Source organism: Lycorma delicatula, chromosome 4 (genome assembly GCF_047948215.1).
Source record: "Lycorma delicatula isolate Av1 chromosome 4, ASM4794821v1, whole genome shotgun sequence".
NCBI classification, from domain to species: Eukaryota; Metazoa; Arthropoda; class Insecta; order Hemiptera; family Fulgoridae; genus Lycorma; species Lycorma delicatula.
Genome location: NC_134458.1, coordinates 4,314,791 through 4,336,405, shown reverse-complemented (window position 1 = coordinate 4,336,405; position 21,615 = coordinate 4,314,791). Strand labels below are relative to the sequence as shown.

Genomic DNA, 21,615 nt, shown 5'->3' with positions numbered 1-21,615 from the left:
ATATATATATATATATATATATATATATATATATATATATATATATGTATATACACTCGAACTTCTGCATAACGAAGTACTACGGGACTCGCGAAAAAGTTTGTTAATGGAAAATTCATAAAATAAAATATTACAGTAGTAATACTGTAGTACTGTCGTTTTATTTACATAATGAAATTTTCAAAAACTTATGTACCGATATAAATACTAAGTTATAAGTTCTATATGTAAATATAATACTGTAATTTTCTCTTTTTTTAATAAAAAATTACAGTATTATATTAATCCAATATTTTTTTTTAATTGACAATAAAATAAAAAAAAAGTAAAGAAAACGGTAAAAAATTAATAAACGCGTTAAATTAATGAGTACAGTCTATTTAAAAGCCTGTAAAACAACTTGCTAAAAAGAAGTCGGTAATTTTTGTTTGAACTGTTTTGTTTCCGAAGGCCATTTTATTTCCAAAAAAGATTCTAAATTATTCAAGCAGTTTAACATAATATCCGTTACATTTTCAAACGAATGAAAATGATAACGAATATCTTATCGAATGATCGCAATAACTTAACATTTGTAAGCTTAACGGTCGTTACGCCATCATCTTCAATTTGAGGGTCCACTAGTTTTTTTGCAACTACGTCTGATTATTTTTTCATCGTTAGGCCACTGCTACCGATATTCCATCATCGATCATCAGGTATAATTCTAATTCCGTGTTGCTTTGCAATTTACCCTAATTATCGGTAAGAAATTCCGGAATTTCGAATTCATTTACATCTTCAGTTGTAAAATTATTGTTATTTCGGGGGTTATGTCGTGAGGCAATGCTTTAGATATTTCACTAATACATTCTTTTAAAGTTATTAAATTTTTAACCGGAACGTTGTCATCGATAGCTTTAAAAAACATCATTAAAATTCGTTTTCTGTAGTAAATTTTTAATTATACCCTGGTCCATCGGTTGTAATTTTGAAGTCATACCTGGCGGAAAGTAAGCGACAGTTACAGATTTCATGTTTACATATAAAGCGAAAAAATCGCTCTATCCATTCTGTTCAAAATTCGCGGAGATTTTTTGTACTCCGCCGATTTGAAGTTATTAATTCAGCTTTATTCGCGCGCGATTGCCTCGAACCGCTTCTCCCTCCATGACTACCGCGCGAGCACGCTCTATTTTTCATTTTTTTTTTTAAAGAATCTTAAACAAGTTTTACATTAATATTTGGTCTAAAACTTTTCACCGTTTGAAAGTACAAGTCGTGAAGAATAGATTGTACCTGAAATGGACACGAAAAAATTCTTAAAATCCAAAATAAGTACGGTTTTCTTAAAGAGTCTTTGTATAAACGAATTACAATATTTCAGCAACGAATAAACCGGTTTCTTGTGTAACCGTTCACCGAATTCGGAATTCCAAGAGCTAAGTTTTAAAAAAATAAAAATTGTAAAAACAAATAAATAGTAATAAATAAAAACAGTTTGCAATAAATATCGGCTTTGCAAAAAATGGAAAATTTTTAACTATTTTTCGGATTTTTTTCAGTAACTACTTAACAAAATTCAACGTTTAAGGTCTTAAATTATAGCTACTGCAAATGCCCACAACGTTTATTCAAAACCTTTTCGCCTAGAAAGTTTACCTTGGCCTACAAATACATTTATTATACACACTGTATTTACAACAAAAAACTTCATTATATAGAAATTCGACTTCGCTAAATAGAGACAATTTGTTATGTAATAATAAATTACATAACGCGTTTTCACTGTTCTCCAAAATATTTCGCTAAATAATAGCGAAATAATTGCAAATAATTTTTTGCAAATAATTGCAAAAAAAAATCGCAATTTAGAAGTTCGTTATGTGAGAGTTCGACTGTTCGTATTATATAAATACACACATACATATATCATGCTACCGATGAAGCACGCCCCATAAACCTCTGGAACAAAACCAACCTATCGGAGAACTGCACTAAGATAACGTTAACTTATACTACACAGATATATTAAAAAGACTGCAAAAAGAGTTTTTTTCAGATTTCTTTATTACCATTTGACCGGTGATTATATCTTACCTTGTTTCGTACGGGGACTTATTGGGAATGTTTGAAATCAGTTCGTTAATTGTAAGGCGTAAATTCTCCCACACAGTTTATTAATTTATGATCTTACATAAGTCGATGTTCCTGTGACTCTCGACACAAGCGATTTACGTTAGGTAGATAACGAGTAGGACGTGTACTTTATTTCAGCCGTATTTTGCTCGTACAAAAGCTGCCAAAAAGTTTCCTTTTAGTTGTATGTTGAAACTTACAGTGAGGTTCCTCCTGTTGTGGAATATTATTATTTTTTTTGTTTTATAATCGTCAGAACTTTGAAACGATAAAAAAAGCCTTAATAAAAAAGCCGGGTTAAGCGAATCGGTCGACATTCCGATAAGTTTTTATTCGACAAGATTCGCGAAAGGAATGTCAAGTGTTATAAATTTAGGCGTAACTATGTCGATGAAAACTATACTTCCTTAAGATGTATGTTAATTACTGGCGACAGAAAATATAGGCAGGTGACTCGTACTAATCGGATACGCAGAGGCGATGAGCTAATTTCATCTCAGAGACACCGTTAGGTACGCCGATGGGTTTTACGGAAGATTTTTAAAGCGATCGTTGTGAAATAAAAACGATAATTGAGTTTAAAACGATCCGACGATGACGAGAACGCGAATGTTAAGAGTCGGATTTAGATTAACGGTGAATAAACCGACACGGGATATTATGGCTTAGGTAAAAACCTTTAAATCGGATCAAAAAAAAGTTTCGATATGGGATAAAATTTTGAACTCTGAAATTAACACGAATAAGTTTTTAAACTTGTTAGTTCCGAACGACCGATAAACATTACGGTTAGATTTCAAACGTACAGAATACGATTCGTGTGTAGACTAGAGAGAATTGAAGTATATTCGAATTAAAACGTATTTTCGAGGGGGTGATTTAAACAGCGAAAACAGTAAGATGTACTGGAAGTACGTATCGTTTTAAAAATGTAATCAAAATCGAATAGATGGCGAATCGGCCTATATTTATTCCGATTTTAGAGATGAAAATCCTTTATTTAGCGATCGGTAGAGAAGTTTTAGAAGATAGAAAGTAGAGGACCGAAAAGAGAGAGAAAACGAAGAAGCGATATAAACAGACAGATAAATGTAAAAAGAGAAAAATGGAAAGACAACGACGGAAAGAATTTTTAAAATAGACTAAAAATGTTGAAATTTTTAAAAAATTTGGACAATAAAACAACAGTCGGGAGAATAGGGTCGTTTTGAAATCGTTACGCTAGAACGAATACGCGAATAGGGCAGCTGCTGTCCTTAGGCCAAGGTTTTATAAATACCGGGACGGCCGGCTAGCGGCAGTCATATGTACGATAACGTTCGGAGCATAGAAGTACGTCTCGAACGGGTTTCGTTTCGCGATCCGAGTCTGAAAGCGTTCTGTTTTGCGGTTAAGTACGAAAAGCCATTCGGGTAGTTGGTCGTTAATAGGGGATGAGGTGTTATCGTTAAACATATAAGCTAGTTTCCTTTGTAAATAGTAGAAGTAGACGATCCGTACATAAAATTCATTATTTTATAATTGTAATATACTATGATAATCGCTTACTAATTTTTTTCGGTTATTGTAAAATTTCATAATAGAATCTGAATTATTGTTTTTTACTTATTTTGTAAAAAATAAGATAGTCGGTCCAGAGTAAGTAGATCGCATATTTGTTAGAAATTGAACGAACGTAATCTTTTAATATCCTTTGTCGAACTGATAGCACACGGCAATAATTATGTAGTTTTTCGTCCGGCCCGGAACGAATTTATAATATAAATTTCCTCTGCGGCTTTCCATGAGTTGCAGATTTAAAAAAAATAATCTCACGCTTCTCTTTTTAAGCCGAGCTTTTTGGTTTTCTGCCGTTACGGTTTCCTACACTGCCAGACGACACTCGATCGGTGGCTTTCGATAGGTGATTTTTGTAACGACTTTATCTATCTTCTTCTTCGAATATTTTCTGCTCCCCGTGACATATGTCGGTATATAAAAAACCGATTTAAAAATCGGTAAAGGTAAATATTTCAGTGATCGTATTTCGAGATCCAAAAAGAATGATGAACAATGGATGTGCATAAATAATTTATTAGGAATAGCCGGATCTAAAAATAGCGGAATAGAATCTTTAAAACTTATCGACGATGAGGTTATAAAGAGACGAATGCTTAATTGCAGAAAAACTACTGATTACTTTTTAACTATAGCGGAAGAGATTAAGAAATAGAAACAAGTAAAATCAATATAGTTTTCTCAAAGGAAAAATATTGAAGATCCCCTTTTGAATTTTACATTCAATATAATAGAAAGTAAAAATAAAGGTCAGCAAGTAGCGGGTTTGTTATTGGATTTGAAAAGAGCGTTCGACGTCGTCCAGCACAATATTTTGCTCGACAAACTACGGAAAGCCGGAGTAAGAGGTCGAAGCGATAAACAGTTTGAGATGCATTTGAGGGGAAGATGTCAACAGGTCAAATTAGGAGAACTATTTTATTTATTATATACGTAAATGATTTACGTAGAGGAAAATATAACTGTAGAGTGACAACTCATTTGCATATGTGACACAGCACATTAGATTACACGAAGCTAAAAGTGTATACGAAATAAGGAAAATGATTGAAGAAGACCTTATGAGAATTAGGCGGTGAATAATAAAAACGGCTTAAGTTTAAATGTAATGAAGACAAATTATATAATTTTGCAGTTAAAACGTCTGCCAGAAATGTTATACGGCGTAAAATATCACAGTTTAAAACGGAATGCAAACATAAACCACAAGTAAATACGACTAAGTATCTGGGAGTAATTTTAGATGCGACTCTGTCTCGGAAGAAACAAAAATAAAATAAAAAAAGAAATCGGTTTAAGTGTATATAAATTTTTTTTAAAAGAATTTTGTACAACAAAGTTAGTTAGTTAGTGGTGAAAGTTCGGGCAGACATGTAGAGATTGCGAAGAGGTAGGGAGGCCGAGGTATTTGGGATGTGGTTTCGGGCCGGGGCAGTACCAGAACGTAAAGGTGATCACAATGCACCGGATCTAAATTTCGTTCAGTTGCCCATCTCCCGCCTGCGGAAGAGGCTGCAGAGCCTCGCGATGGAAGCATGGCAGCTGGAGTGGGACACCACGACTAAGGGAAGATCCCTGTACAAGTTTATACGGGATCTGGGGGAATGGTATGCCTCGAGTTCGTTTTTAAGGGCCACGGGTGCCCAGGTGCTCACCAACTATGTTAATTTGAACCAGTATCTGATTCGGTTCCGCCAGGCAGCTGATGAACTGTGCGTCTGCGGGAAGGTCCAGTCAAATGAACAACTGATGTTTGACTGCCCTGCTCTTCGGGGGGCCAGAGACCGGGCTACCCTAGAACTTAGAGGTCAAGGAAAAAATTGGCCACTCACAAGCGGCGAGTCAATGTAGCGAGAGCCGCATTGTCGGACCGTGTGGGAATTCCTCTTCATTGATGCGGTTGCTATGTTCAACCAACATCAGTAGTTTACTTAAGGGAAAGACTCCTACCGCACTGCTGTAGGAAGTTAACCTAGAGATTTATGGCTGACCACCAACCAATTATTATGCTCCAAGCGCTTTAATATGGTGGATAAGTATTTTCTGGCCTTCAGTGACCTAGGCGTGGCAGCAAATTGCTGCTGTCTAGACGAAGTAAATTTCAATTTATGGATGTCATATATATTTTTAGTAGTTGACGGGGTGCGCCGGCCCATTTTAGTAAATATATGACAAATGAGCGGTTGGGACACGTAATCCAGTAGTATATGGCACCGCACTTAGTCCGCTCACGTTGTTAGTTAAGCTCTAGGAGTTATTTAGGTGACATGTCGCTAAACTGTTTCGATGCTCAGTAGCAGTTTGTAGCGCAGACATTCGGTCTTATGCTTTAGGGCGACCGAAAAGGTTGGTGACGGGAGAAATGCCCAGCAAACCAATCAACAAAGTTATTGAAGATGTATCACTCTTAGATAGAATCGAGATTAATATACGGTATAACTTGTCGGGGAGGTATGTATTATTCTAATATAAATCCGTTATTGGTAGCACAAAAATATATAATTAGAATGATTTCAAATAAAACTCGATTTAGCAAATCTTTTCCGCTTTTTAAAAGGCTTAACATTAAGATATTTGTTAATATTTTTTATAAAAGGTGTAATGTGTATAGAGTAACGCACACATATGTCAAGAGTAATTTAAGTAGAAATGAAAAATTTGTGTTACCTTTGCCAAAATTGGAACAGTATAGATATTTTTATTCATTTGTGGCTCCGAAGGTGTACAATTTGTTACCCAGGGCGTTTCATAATGTTCTTAGGAGTTACAAAAATTCAGTACAAAAAAAGTATTTCACTTATCTAAATGAAAGTTGTACGAGGTGATGCAGGGACTCAAACAGTATTTGTTAAAATCTATAAATGTTCAATATGTGCTCCTCTGGTGACACGGCACACATCAACACGAAAGTCTAGCTCTTGCCTAACTCGTTCTAACTTGTCATTTTCGATAGAGTTGATCGCATTGATTATGCGATCCTTTAGCTCAGCGATATCGTGCGGCATTGGGGGGATAAACAAACACCTTATCTTTCACATAACCCCAGAGAAAGAAATCACATGGCGTGAGGTCTGGTGATCTTGGCGGCCACAGCATAATGTGTCGGTCTTCTTCAGACGCACGTCCTATCCAGCGCCGAGGTAGTGTTGTGTTAAGGTACTGTCGAACCTTGTTATGAAAACGGGCTGGACAATCATCTTGCTGGATGGATCTTGCTACTCGTTGAGTAGCCGAGGCATAAGCCATAATTGTAACATATCCAGGTATATAATGCCGGTTACTGTCGTTTCTATAAAAAAGAACGGCCCATACACTGCTTCACGAGAGATCGCACAAAAAACGTTTACGTTCGTTCGGAGAATCCCGAATGCGTTCCACATAACCGTGCGGGTTTTCACTTCCCCAAACTCGCACGTTATAACGGTTTACTTTGCCGCTAATATGGAAAAGCTTCATCGCTGAAAATTATCTTGTTTAGAAAACCTTCATCTAACAACATCTTTTCTTGTAACTGTAAACAAAAATCGAACCTACATGTTTTATCTCCATCAGAAAGACGCTGGATTAATCGAAGACGGTACGGTTTGCATAATAAACGTTTACGGAGAACTCTCTACACTGTTGTTTTCAGAATTCCTAATTCTCTGCCTGCAGCCGCAGTCGATTTTGACGGGCTGCGAATGAAACTTGCACGCACACGTTCGACATTGACTTCTGAGGTTGATGGACGACCGGTTGATTTTCGCTTGCACAAGCAACCGGTTTCACCGAATTGTTTATACCGTGAACGAATTGAATCGTCACTTGGTGGCTCCTTATGAAATTTCAACCGAAACGCACGTTGCACAGAAATTACTGACTTTGACAAGTGAAATTCTAACATACAAAACGACTTCTCGCTTCCCGTGGCAGCCATTTTCTCTACTGTCGACGCCTAGTGAGCAAATGGTTTACTAACTGCCTAGTATATGTGGAAAAAAACTATTTGAAGTACTCTTTCTTACAGTACTTGTTTTATTCTTATGAGTGAAATAGTTTTTTGTTAATGAATTTTCGAAACTCCGAAGAACATTACGAAACGCTCTATAAGGAAATCGAGAAACTTTAGAGAACACAACGCTCTGTTATTTGTACGTTACCAGAAATCGATTAAATTGAAAAGTTATTATTCTAATCTAGTCGCTGAAGAAGTTGTTAAAAGAAATAACTGTTTTATGATTACAATATTTATAGATTGTTATTGTTATTTTAAGTCGCTGGCGTTGAATCTGAGAATTTTTGTTTCACTTTATAAAATGTAATGATAACCCTCGACACTGATTTGTCTAAAGAGGGTACCTAAATCTTCATGCAAATTACACATTCTATGTTATATTGCAGAAATTGTTTTATTGAATTTTTTTTTTTATTATTATTAAAAATAAAATATGCAATTGTGTTATTGTTTGTAATCGTGAGTGAAAATAATAAATAAATAAATATTCGTGTAAAAACGATCGAATTTTGGTGTTACATTTTAAATTTTCTACTTACCTGAGAAAGATTTATCGCATCTTTCAGATCGTATAAAGCCGCGGGAGAGATTGATTTTACATACGATTTGTTTTTTACCACTCCAGATAATACCGCTTGTGTTTATAAATAAATTATCAACAGATAAATTCACCTTTTTTTACCCTTTTCTCCTTACCTTTTTTCTCAAGCCCAATGTAGTAGTCGCGTGGTTGTTTTATTCTAATTAACCGCGTCCGGCCGCGTCAATTCCATCGTAAAAATAAATTGCATCTTACATTAACATATCCGATGATTTTACATCGTGTACGTACTTATACACGTGAGTTCGTTAATGCGTGTTCATTATATCTGCGTATACGTTTTCACGGTTGTTCACAACTTATTCGGAATCTTCACTGCCGCTATCCACTTTTCATCGTCTCATTCTATCTCTAACATCATAAAGGAAGAAAGAGGATGTCGTCGGTACGATCGTATCGCATATCGTTCGGCTATCGACAACAATACGCACGAATCGCGATGGAAAAAGGCAGTCGATCCGCTAGTCACCGTGCAGAAGACGGTGCTTTTCGCTGTTTGAACAAGGAGGAGCAGCGATCCCAGAGAGAGATGTAAAGCGGTATATTCCCTCGAAGGCGGTCGTAAACCGGAGTGGACCGTGTAGGCCGCAAACTTGTACGCTACATCTCGGGGCGTCAAACTGTTTTTACGTATTTTTTTTTTGTTGTATTATTCTCTACTAATATTCTTTACTATTTTCTTTTATAACGTAGAGAGTATTACGCGAAATATGACATTTATCGAGCTCGTTACTCAAAAGTAGATGAGCGTACCTAAAACCGGCATTTAACCTTAACCTATCTCGATATTCGATCTTATTGTCGGTAATATTTACGTTATTCTACTGATTCGTTGGAAGACAAAGTACCCGGTAGCGGAGTAGGTTTTTATTTCATAATTCTGAATGTTTTTAGCCTTATAGCTGTTTTCTGTGAACGGATGTATGTAACTTCGGCGATAACTCTTTTTTGTGTCGTTGGACTCAAAGTTTCTACAGCGGTAAGGTTTTTAACCGGAAAAAGGAAACGATGTATTCCGTGAGTTCATATTTGTCATAACGTTTTTAGAAATATTAGAAGTTTTTGCGACAACACTTTTCTTGTACGTTCTCTGTTCGCCAAAAATATGCGAGAATAATAAAATGTAACTTTTAAAATATTTTGAAAAAGTACAAGAAAAAGTAATCGCAGTTCAGAAAAAAGTAGTAAGCTTTTATTAAAAACTGTAAGACTTCGAGCGCCAGAATCTTTAAATGCCGTGATATGTATGGCTAAACAGAAAGAAAAAAGAACAGGATTTTGTATACTCGCTTCAGGTCGCTGTACATCCTTATCGTTACAGACTGTACATCTACTGCTGCTGACGGTCGCATCGAAAGTTAAAATTCGCTATTCTCTTTTTTATACCGATCCTAGAAAACACGGGTTATGCTTTGTTTGGACCTACGTCGGCATAGCGGTATCTCCTGAACGGTTTCGGTAAGGCGGTAGCAAAATTTAACTTCAAAAATGTAATTTGAACCTTAGCGCATTCATTTTGGAGTTAGCACATTATCTTTTCCTAAGGTCTTTTGCGATTTATATCTCGCGAACGACTTAACCTATGATAATGAAACTTTTGCGTAGTTGTTTGACGAGGGTAGAAAGTTTTCAAAGATAATATTCTTTTAAAAATTAACATTTTCAAACATATCTCTGCCATTAGTTACCGGTTTTTCATATATTTTCTACCCGAATGACTGGAAATTTTTTTCTAAATATCAAAGCACAAAAACACTTCGTAGAGATGTTATGTAGGAAGAGTGGAGATTCGATCCTACAGAAGTAGAAATAATATTATTTTTGTTTTATTCCTTTTTCTTACCGACCTACAAGGTTCTTTTACTTTGATCGAATGACAGCCGGGAATATCTTCAATCTTTATTCGGTGTAAAGCGGATGAGATAAAACAAATTTATAGTCGTTCTTTTTTTTAAATAAGTAAAAGTTAACAACATTTGACGTATTCTTAACTATATTACGTAATACCGTTGGCTAAGTATAAGGGTGAATTATTATACCCCGTATTACAGATTTTATAAATCGATTTACAGGTTTTTTTTTGTTTTTCTTCGGTCAAGAAAATAAGTTAATAAAGATGAAAATTATTTTTAACTTTATCGATCAAACGCTTTAAATAATTTAAAGCGCCGTTTATAAAAGAGTAAATTATATTTATATTAAGGTCTCGTTAATAATTTTACTCGTTTTTTCTTAAGACGGTCGATCGAATCGTAAAGTAATAGGTTAGCTTACGCGCCGGTTTACGGGCGCGCACGAGATTTTAGTAGCTCGGGGAGGCGAGTTTAAATATAGGAAGACGCGAAACCTGCACGAACGGCATCTGCGGTGCGATGTGTGAACAGCGGTATCGTAGCGATAACGAAGTAAAAGCGGTACTCGTTCGGCGGTTTCGAATACGTTAACAGAATTCGGGTAAAGGCGGACAGCAGTGAAATCTTCTCTTCTTTATTTACTTATCGTTTAAGGAGGGTTGGAAAGATGGTCTATTTTTAGTCCGCTGAATTTTGCCGCTCGGTAGCCAGCTGCTATTTTTGTAAGTCAGTCTGTCGTGCGGCATTCTGACGTTTACTCGTATTTTTCTCACGATGAGGCCGGAGAAATGCGGCGTCTCTTTTCTTTATGTTATCGTATTCGTTTATTTAAAATAACAAAAAGCCTGTGCAACCGGAATATGCAATCGCGGTCATACGCTGTAGTGAAAGGTGAAAGGTAGAGTTATAGATTTTTTAATCCTTCGTATCTTGACGACGGTGCTGTTATAACGGTAACGTGTGCGATTGAAATTTTTAGCTCTCGTAAAAAAATAAATCCTCTCAAAAATAAGGACTTATAAAGGCGCCGTTTTCGGGGGTTTAAAAACTAAAATACCGGCGGTCGAATAAAATCGGTCGGATAGAAAAAAGTACGTCCTGTTACAGGTATTATCTACCTAATATTATTAACCGTTACCACTATAATGATTAATTTTACTGCTGTAACTTACCCTAGATGGGCGATACGATCGCAGATAAGTGAATTTTCGTTCGTCGATTTAAAGTTATTAGATCGGTCGGTGATATGCGATTTAGGCTTTTGTATCTTTTTACCGATTCAGTCGGTTGCGTTTTAATAATTGAAATTTTTTTAATTTTTTTGTTGAAGGGCATAAAAGGGAAAAATTCTGTCTTTATCTGCATTCCAAATGTTTTAACTTCTGTTTCGTGGCGAATAACAGTTTAAAAAGCTATATATTTTTTAAACCCTAGTTTTAATTATATTTCTTCTATTTAAAAAAAAAAAAATGCGTATAAATGTCCTATCGAAGCTACGTTAAGAAAGAAGCGAATACGAGGAAGCCTTATCTCTGTATTTTTAGTGACGCTTACGATTTTATGCACCGTACTTATATAATGCGAATTTTTGCCGAACGGTTTGACGAGTCGTTTTTAACTCTAAAAACGATCGACGATTCGTTTATAAATTTTAGAAATAATTCTTCCGCAGCTCTTTCTGATAATAATTTCTTAATCTGAAAACAAGTTTCATAATATAATCTATAACATTTCGCTCGCGCCTACAAAAAAATGTCTGTGTATTATTATAATACAAGGAATTAAGAAAACCGGGCCTTACAATTTATAATCGTTCTCCCTCTTTTGTTTCAGAACACTTCCAGGCGGTGTAAAATATTGTAAAATAATTAAAATCTGTTAAGAACATAATTTAACACTGCACAGCCTATTCTAAGAATACATTTTTTTTTGTTTGTAAACTTACGTATAAGGTCCGCTTTTTTACCGCAAATTCGGGGCTTCTACGTAGGAATACGATAAATAACATTCGTAACGCCTCAAAAAAATGCCCAACCCGATCGAGATTTAAGCGAAGCCAATACTTTCTGTTTGAAAGACAGAGACGTTACCTGTTACGGGTAGAGGCCAGTGCGAAGTATTTTTTCACTCCTATTATTTGAAAAGAGCTTCGATCTCTGTGCACACATATAAACACGTTATTGTATTTGTTTCATGTCATTTTAGAATTAACCGTGACTGTTTTGCCGTTACGACGTTCCGTTACACGATCGGCTGATATGTGCATCACGGTGGACGTAACCGTTACACGCATACTACGATGAATTAACCTTTTATCTTATTTTGTTGCGGGAACCGCTGCGACGACTAATCTTCGCTGTAATAAAAGCAAGAACAAACTAGCATCTGAGTCGAAATACGCAACGAGTTAAGAATTCTACTCTTCATGCGCTTGGAAAAACTTTTTTGAGTCGGCAAAAAAGTTTATAGTAAGCTATATACGCTCGTCTATTAAATTTTATTACTCGTTTAAAAATTGTAAGTCGATTTAAAAAAAAAATTGCTTGTTTTGCTTTGTTTTGTTACCTCGTTCTACTAAGAAAGATGAAAATAAACCTACCGTTTTGGACCGATACTATATAATCTTTCTTTCTTACTAAAAATGATCGTTCTGTGAATCGTTTCGATTCGCTTTATTCCACGTATCTTCTTCCTAAATGTTTCTTATTTTAATTACAAAAGTGAATTTAAAACGTTCAAGTTATGAAGTTCCAAATTAATTACGAACGACTATAAATTCCACATTATATAATACTATATTACTCAAATTGATTTCGATCGAAGAATTTTTTATTTTGAAATCCAATTTTTTGTTTTTACTTTTTTCTGGGTAAACTAGCAACTAATTTTTCTTTATCTGCTGTTCTTGCTTGGATGTTGCTATTATCTGTTAATGTTCACTTCTCTTGCCGCTCCTTATCGTCTCTAATTTTGCTGCTCTGTATCTATTTTCGGTATCATATTGACAATAAAAGACGGTCGCAAGAATTTCTAGATAATTTAAAAATCTGGGTTTAGTTTACCAGTTTTCTAAAAAAAAAAAAAAATAAAACGATTGTAATGGAACGTAGCAGTAGAATAATATTATTAAAATTATTGTCGATATTGACTCTCCGTACGCTTTTTAAATCATTACGAACAGGTGAGTGCTTTGTAATGATCATCGTTTCGTCGAATCGGTTGTAAGTTCTTTACAAAGAATTTAAAAATTACTATTTTTAAATAGGAAAAGACATATATCTGTCTTGTTTTAGTTGTTGTTTTAAACCGATAACCCACTTTTAAAACTGCAAACTGATGACGCAAATTAGAATTGATCTTTTTGATGGTTTATTTGAATGTAATCTAAACTCTATGCGATTAAAATATACGTATATTTCCGTGATCCAGTTATATCGTCAAAATTCAGTTGTTTATTTATCGTATTTTCATCGATTTTTTATTACGTTTAATTAATAAAATATATGACGATTAAATTTTTCGTAATTAACTTCTGATACGATCGATGTATCTTATATTTTATAAAAAGTGTGTGTAGTTTTTAGTACGATCTGCTTGTAACTGTATTTCAGTGTTTCGTGCTTAAATTTTTGTAAATGCTTATCGCACCTTCTAACTTTTATCTTATTTTTATTGATTAATTTAAAGGTAATCTTTTCTTATCCGTTTGAAATGCTGTACTGTCCATTTAAAACAAGGTAAATTATGTAAACATTAATACTGTTTGTAGTAAGTTACATACATATCGTTTTCATTTAAGTATTTTAACTCGTTAATTACCGATTTTATCGTTACCATTTTGAATATAATTTATTTTTACCTTTTACGCTGCAGCTGTTATTTATAGCTTTATATTTTATTAAATTAGGCTTTTTAATCGATCATTTTTTATAATCGCTTTAGTGTAAGACATTTATATCTATGACGAACAAAGACCTACTTCTGCGCGAATCGTATTAAAAAGACATAAATAAGATGCATATATTATACTCGTAAGTGAACGAATGAAGTTTGACAGCAGTAATCGGATCGTAGAAATCATACATTTAATTTAATCGTATACTGGAACGAACAGTTAAAAACATTAGTTCTAATCCCCGTCATCGGTTCCCAGAAATAACAATAGATAATCGGTTTTATCGAAAGACATTTTCTTTTCGTAAATACATCCGATGTTCGTGAGCATACAAGTCAATTAAAAAAAGTAATAAGGCGAGTCTATATTAAAAATAATCATGTCGTCTTCTAAAAGCGTCCTCGACTCGAAAAGTTAACCGAATTTATAGTTTCCTTAGTAAAACGTAACTCGATAGCTACCGGATAAACATCTTTTAATTAAAAAAATATATATATATTAAAAACAGGTTTATTTTTCGTTTTACAACGTGCCGCGTAGCACACCGACAACTAGCTTGCGTATCGCACGATCGAAAATCTCAGGAGTACGACAGAAATTCTTGTCGAGGAATTTTTGTTCAAAATCGATATCATAGTTTTTGAAAGCGCTTCAAAATTATAACATATCTGTGTACTTAGAGTATTTCGTAACGAAACGGACTTATTACGGGAACGTATTCTACCGGCCATAATATAAACACGGGTCCAGAAACTTTTGATTTCCAGTTTAAGCTGCCGAAAGATCTTCTCCGAATTCGTACTCGACATTAAAAGTAAGGTAGGATTACGTTTCTGTGGATTTAAAAAAAAAATCAAACAAATTTGTACTAGTACAACTCGATTCAAATAATTTAACGAAAGGGATTCCGCGATCGTATCTTAATTAAAGCGAGTAAAGAACGCTAAAGAAACTATTCTTTAGGAAGAAGCGTTATCAATTTAAGCATATAAAGGAATAAAATTTGTTTAAACGCTTAAAATTCGGATTCCAGTTTCGAGTAAATCGGATTTCTTTAAATTTTGTTCGCCTTCGATCGATCGTAGTTTCATTTAGCTACTTCAGTAAGTGTAGATACTTATAAGATCGTTTATAGATTTTACATTTTTTTCTACTGTTTATCCGGTGTCACTTATGTAGCGTAAACGCTGAAAACGTTTTGCGTAGATAACGAGCTTTAAAACAGAATGTAGTTCTGGATACGAGAAATCATCTATCTATAACAAACCGCTGTCGTCACCGGTTCTGTATGTTATTGTCAATTCATAAATACTCCGTAAGATTATTTTTTTGCGAATGTAATCTAAACGTTTGTACTGAAAGAGATTAAACGATGATCATTACGACCGAAATTTTCATTAACGATGACCGTTTACAGCGTTACTATCTATCTTGACGTGAATATTATTTTCTTTTTCGGTGTATTTAATTTTAAATTAAATTACATAACCGGATTTACATTCATTAAATACTAAATTACACCGAACGAGACGAACGGTAACCGAAGTGAAAGTATTTATTCGTAATGTATTTACGTTTGCGCCGGATCGTATTCCCTGAATAAAATATCACTCGTCTGTTTTTAATAGCAGATCGCATTTCAACGATATAGATAAACGTAAAGCCGGTCCTAGAACCTCGAATCGAATTCCGTTAAACTCCAGAAAATATGTAAACGAACCGAGGTTAATAATCTCTTGTCGTTTCTTCAATCTTTTGTTTCGCATCTATAAGACGTCTATACCGGTTATCGGATACGACCTTGAGTATCGGTAGGATAACTTAAAAACGCACTCGGTCAAAAGCTTTAGACTTGAAAAGATCGATATAGTCTTTTGTTTTTTTTTGTCGGCTTATCTACATTTAGGATCGTAAATAAATTCTTTACAAATTTTGATATAAAAGATCGTTATCGTTTGTTTCGAACGGTTTAACATAATTTATTTCCATTGACCTAAAGAAGAGCGGCCTATAACCGTGGTACGGTAACCGAGATTCAGATTAAGACCCTTTTTAAATTTTAAATTTAAGTCAAAAGTTTTACCGTTGATTTTTGTCCGCAGAAATATAATATCAACTTATTCGTAAAATCTTTCGATGTATGTACGGTATAGTTACAAAAGACCGCCACTCGACTCGAGTAAAAATCGCTCTGTAAATCGGAGTAAATATTCTCAAGAATTACAAGAACCCGGGTCAGGCATTCTATTGAAAGCGAGGTGCGATCGATTTCCTGTCGTCTTCTTCCGCGTATCAAACGTACTGTCGCGCATCGGTAAGCCGATCTCGTCGAAATTTAGGAAATATTTAACCCTACCAGCAACACCTTCACTCTGTTTACGACAAGGGGTGACTGTAACAAACAACGTTACTTCAGCGTAATGTTACTCTGTCCGGCTCCTCTTGTACCTCAGGCGCTATTTATACGTCGTAGCCGTACATCAGCCCGGGACGGGTAGTGTAATGAATTAATTTATCCTCTTTCTGTGGGAAACGATACGTTATAAACATCGCTTTTATTCGATAGGAAATAATCTTTCGATAGTTGTAAACAAACGCATTTCCTGAGCCGAGTTAAATCAAACCTTTTTTCGTATTACCTTTAAAATACTTTTAAAATTTTTTTCTGCAATTAGTTTTCTTCTCCGTGGACACTAATTTTTTTTTAAGCGCTTCTATTCATCTACTACTCGAGCTGATGACTTTATGATCGCGGCTAGAACTAGAATCAATTTTTGTACGATTTCTTCATAACTATACGTATACGCGAAAACTTACCGAGCTTTTGTAAATTACAGCTGTTATGTATCTGCTGCGAGACATCGGCGCTTCTGTCGGATTTATTTTACCTCCTTATGTCATCTTCAATGACAAATATTGTTTTTATTACTACCTCGGCCGATTTTATCGTTGTTAGTTTTGTGCGTCTCCGAAAAAATGAGAGTTTTTTTAAAGAAACCGACGTCGTTCGTGAGAGTGTGTGTAAACTTATCTCTCTGACCGTTTGTGTTGATTTTTTGAAATTCAGAGCTGTTTTTAATAAAAACTTATACAGAAAATGGAGAAAAAGAGATCTTCTAAAAGATCGTACGGCAAACGACGAAAAACATGGACTGAAAAATGTAAGGACTATATCCGTCAGTTTATAGCGTTTATGTTCAGCAATATCGGAATCATAGGCTTAGTTATCGGGTACACGATAGCCGGATCGTTTATGTTCATGGCTATCGAACAGAATGAAAATAACAGTAACGTAGAAGAAGTCGAACGGGCCAGAAATACTACCGTCGCTAAGCTGTGGGAAGCTACTTGTTGTACCTTAAATGTGTTTTCTGAGGAGTCGTGGCGAAATGCCGTTCACGTTGAATTGTCTGCATTCCAAAAGGTAGTTATTAATGCGGTTCAAAATTACGGTTATGAAGGAGAAGATTTCATCGGCAACCGTTGGTCGTTCTCTGGAGCTTTTTTATATTCGCTTAGTGTTATTACAACGATCGGTGAGTGTAAATATCTAATTCAGTGTTACCGATTAATCGATCTTTGTTATGTTTTTTTCTGTTTATTAGCAGCGTTTCGTTCTACTCGTCCTGTGAAATTTAAATTCTGGATTATATAACCGCTTACTGAATTATTTTTATCGACTCTATCGTTAATCCAAATCGAGCGGATGTTTATTTACCTATATGTGTCATACCGAACAGTTTCGCACAGATTTTTACGTACTGAAAATTGTGTCTTATTTGTTTTAATCGATTAAAAAGGAGTCGGCATGTAATCGAAAGATTTAAATTGTTTTTCTCTCTACGTTTAAATCGAATCCGCTACTGAAAAGAATCACGCGAATCGGGTTTGTTATGGGAGCCCACCGGGTTGGTCTAGTGTTGAACGCGTCTTCCCAAATCATCTGATTTTGAAGTCGAGAGTTCCAGCGTTCAAGTCCTAGTAAAGTCAGTTACTTTTATACGTATTTGAATGCTATATCGTGGATACCGGTGTTCTTTGGTAGTTGGGTTTCAATTAACCGCACCTCTCAGGAACGGTCGAACTGAAACTGTACAAGACTACACTTCATTTACACTCATACATATCATCCTCTGAAGTACTACCAGAACGGTAATTCCCGGAGGCTAAACAGGAAAAAGAAACAAAAGGTTTCTTATCGGATTGTTTTAATAATTGTTAAACTCTGATTTTATTATGATTCGGCTAAAGGTTTTTTCCTGTAGGCCGACAACAAACGAATTCGGTAAATTCTGTGAGGGGTAATCGGATCTCACACCTAAATCATTCTGAATCAGCGTTGATATTTCCACGGCCGCTAATATGACGAAATGAAAATTTTTATTTTTTCTGAATATTTAATTTAGCTCGACCAGAAAACTAACGTATTCCCTACTTCAGACTGTTGGGGTGTTACTTTTAAAGCGGAGTCGATGTTTCGGTTAATGCGTCCAGTTACATAAATAATGTGAGCCCATTTAATTTTTAAATAATCTGGCGTTCTTCGATACATGAAAATACGGTTTTCTTCCTGAATGAATACAGTGTATCGTAATTTTTTACTGATTGCGCGAGGAAAGCTTTAATGATCTATATAATTGTACAATTAGAGTGTTATAGATTTAAACGAGTAATATATATATTTAAGTGATTATTGCAAATATAACTTTTAATTAACAAATTTACTTACACTTATTATTATATTTCTTGTTGTTGAGCTATTTTTGTCCTGTCACAAAAAAACATTTTAACTATGAACTACAGTCCGATAGAAGATATTTTATGAGAAGGGCGACGAAACCTTCGGGTAATAGATAGATAATAAAATTTGACAGAAGATTTCCGTGAGAAAGAGGATCAAAACCGATCTTAAAACAAATTTAATAATTTGTTAAGTAAAGGAACTGTTGTTATAATTATTTACAGGTAGATGAAAACAGTGCCTAGTACAAACAGAAATTAATTTGTGTTTGTACACTCATAAACACGTTCGATCCAATCGCCGCCTATAAACAACCTGCTCACTCTTTCGTAGTAAAAGCATAAACGAGTGAGCAGGTTGTTTATTGGCGGCGAGTGGATCGAACGCGTTTAGTAAACTTACTTATATTTGCAACTTATCTGGAAATATCGACAGCAATGTTGAACGTGTGACAAATGTCATCGCTGATACAGCATCAAGGCACATCCCTCAAACCTCAGACGACGTGACCACCGCCTGTTCCTCGATAGACTGACGGTGTGAATGAAGCTACCAAGAAAAAAAGGGCTTTTAACATCTTTAAGAAAAGCCCGACGCAAAAAAATTCAATTAAATTAAAAATATGCACGGCTATTACCAAAAGAATATAACTGAAAAAGAACCGCCTGGTAGAATATGTTTCCTCGATAACAGAATAGACTACTCGGGCAGACATATGCAATAAAATAAAAATGGTACACTGTGGATCATCCTACCATTAGGTTACCTGTATGAAGGCTGAAGAAAAGCTTCTTGAGTCGCCTTTGGACATAGCTGAAAATTTTGCAACTTTAGTTATGAAGCTGTCAGTGCGACGAAAACTTATGCCGATGATTTCATAAACCACAAAGCTGCAACTGAAAAGGATATATCGTTTTACACTCAGAACTATTTGTATCATAATGAAAATTTTACTGAAGCAGAGTTCGATTACGCTTTTGAGTGAAACAGCGAACAGTGCTAGAAAATGCTAGTATTCTGAATTTCGAACTTTTTAACGAAATTTGGATTTCTGGCATATGTCTACGAATATAGAAAAAAGCGATTATAGCTCCTACCCTAAAAAAAAAAGAGATCCCTTGGACGTACGGAGCTCCCATCCCGTCTCATTTACTTGTGCGTTAAGAAAAACTTTATTGTGTATGATAAATTATCGACTCGTGGGTGCTTGAATAAGAAGAATCGGATTTCACTCTAACAGACGGGGTATAGAAAGTTTCTTTCTATCACAGACCAGATGATTAATGTCGTAAATGCAGTATTAAATAGCTTCTTGACAAATAAATACTGCTTTGACGTCTTTTTTGATTAAGAAAAACTTGGAGATACGGCATTTTAAAACAGTTACATGATCAGGGAATAAGAGGAAGACTTTCAAATATCATTAAAGATTATTTGAAAGGAAGACTTTTCTGTGTTAGAATTGCGAACCGATATTCGTCGCTCAAAAAGTCGGCAAACGGTGCACCTCAAGGATCGCCGCTCAGCGGAACCTTATTCACGATTGCAGTGAGCAAGTTAATTACCGCTATACCTACCATCTGATACTGGAAGAAGTTGAATATGTCAATGACCTTGAGATTTTCTACTCTAGCTGTCAAACTGCAACGGTTAAATACAAGCTACACTCGGTTATTAACAAGCTCTTCGAAGTAGGAAATATGAATTCCGGTACTCGATCGAGAAAACATGTTGTGTGAATTTTAGCAGGAAAAGATCGTCTTACAGAATATTTTACAATAGATAACAATAGATAATAAAATTATTGAATCCAAAGAAACCATCCGTTTCTTAATTCTCAATTTGAATAGATATCTTATACGGTGGGTACACATAGTGGACTAGCAACCAAGTGTCAGAGAGTCCTAAATGTTATCAAGTCTCTGTCAAACTTCAATCGGGGCTCTGATAAAGAAGTATATTGATGAGACTTTATAAAGCATCGGTTAATCTAGAAAAAATTACGGATTTATAGCGTACGACTTTGCTAAATAGTCTCACGTAAGGAAACTCGACGTATTGGATAATACAAGAATCAGATTTGCTACATGGAGCCTTCCGTACAAGCCCGATTGTCAGTATGTTGTCAGAAGCTGGAATTATGTCACCGAATATTAGAAGAGAAATTTTATATTAAAATATGCAGCTCACGTCTTGGATTTTCCAAGACGTACAGACTTTGTTCTTTTTATAGACTTGATTTCGCCAAACAGTATCGGAAAAGACTTACGTTTTCTAGACCTGATGGAATAAGATGATCGGAAATCTGTATGAACTATGGTATCGATTTACCAGACTTTCTGTCAATTTCCAAAAGAGAACCACCCGTCGTGATAGAGGGTTACATCGACTTAAAAAAGAAGCTAGAACAGGGTATACCCGATGTTTACATCGAGAATGCTTTTCGGCGATTCATAACCGAATATAAAGACCAACCCATTTATTCACCAACGAGTCAAGGACCGAGATTTCCGTGGAATTCTCCATGTACGTTAGTCGTGCATGGCGAATCCCACTTGGTGACTATCTAAAATAACCGGTATCTATACAGCAGTTATACGCTATTCAGCAACTCTTCACTTTGTTTTACATTATAATGAGAGAGCTTCTCTGCTCTGATTACTTTAGTGCGATTACCGCATTAAGGAAAGTTTCACACATGATGCACTTGTCCGAAATGTTTTAACAATAATTAAAAATCTAAAATAGAACGGAAAACAGTGCATCTTCAAACGGACACCTGCCCACTCATGTATTCCAGGAAATGAAGTGGCTGACAGAGCAGCCAAACGAGCCGTATCACTCTAGTAAAACTAA

General features: G+C 35.2%; 1 protein-coding gene across 8 annotated transcripts in view; it reads left to right on the top strand.

Annotated features, from left to right (window-relative positions):
• Positions 1 to 10,838: 10,838 nt before the first annotated feature.
• Positions 10,839 to 21,615, top strand: part of sand (potassium two pore domain channel sandman) — a 109,716-nt gene continuing 98,939 nt past the window's right edge. For 2 of the 8 annotated variants that reach the window (XM_075362176.1, XM_075362182.1), the window contains exons 1-2: positions 10,843 to 11,021; positions 16,856 to 17,554. In XM_075362176.1, coding sequence (XP_075218291.1) covers positions 17,116 to 17,554 — 439 coding nt within the window. In that variant the 5' untranslated portion in view covers positions 10,843 to 11,021; positions 16,856 to 17,115. Of the gene's footprint in view, positions 11,022 to 11,058; positions 11,077 to 12,328; positions 12,592 to 14,845; positions 15,122 to 16,855; positions 17,555 to 21,615 lie in introns of those variants that run through there. The other 6 variants (XM_075362177.1, XM_075362183.1, XM_075362179.1 and 3 more) reach the window with 6 other exon arrangements.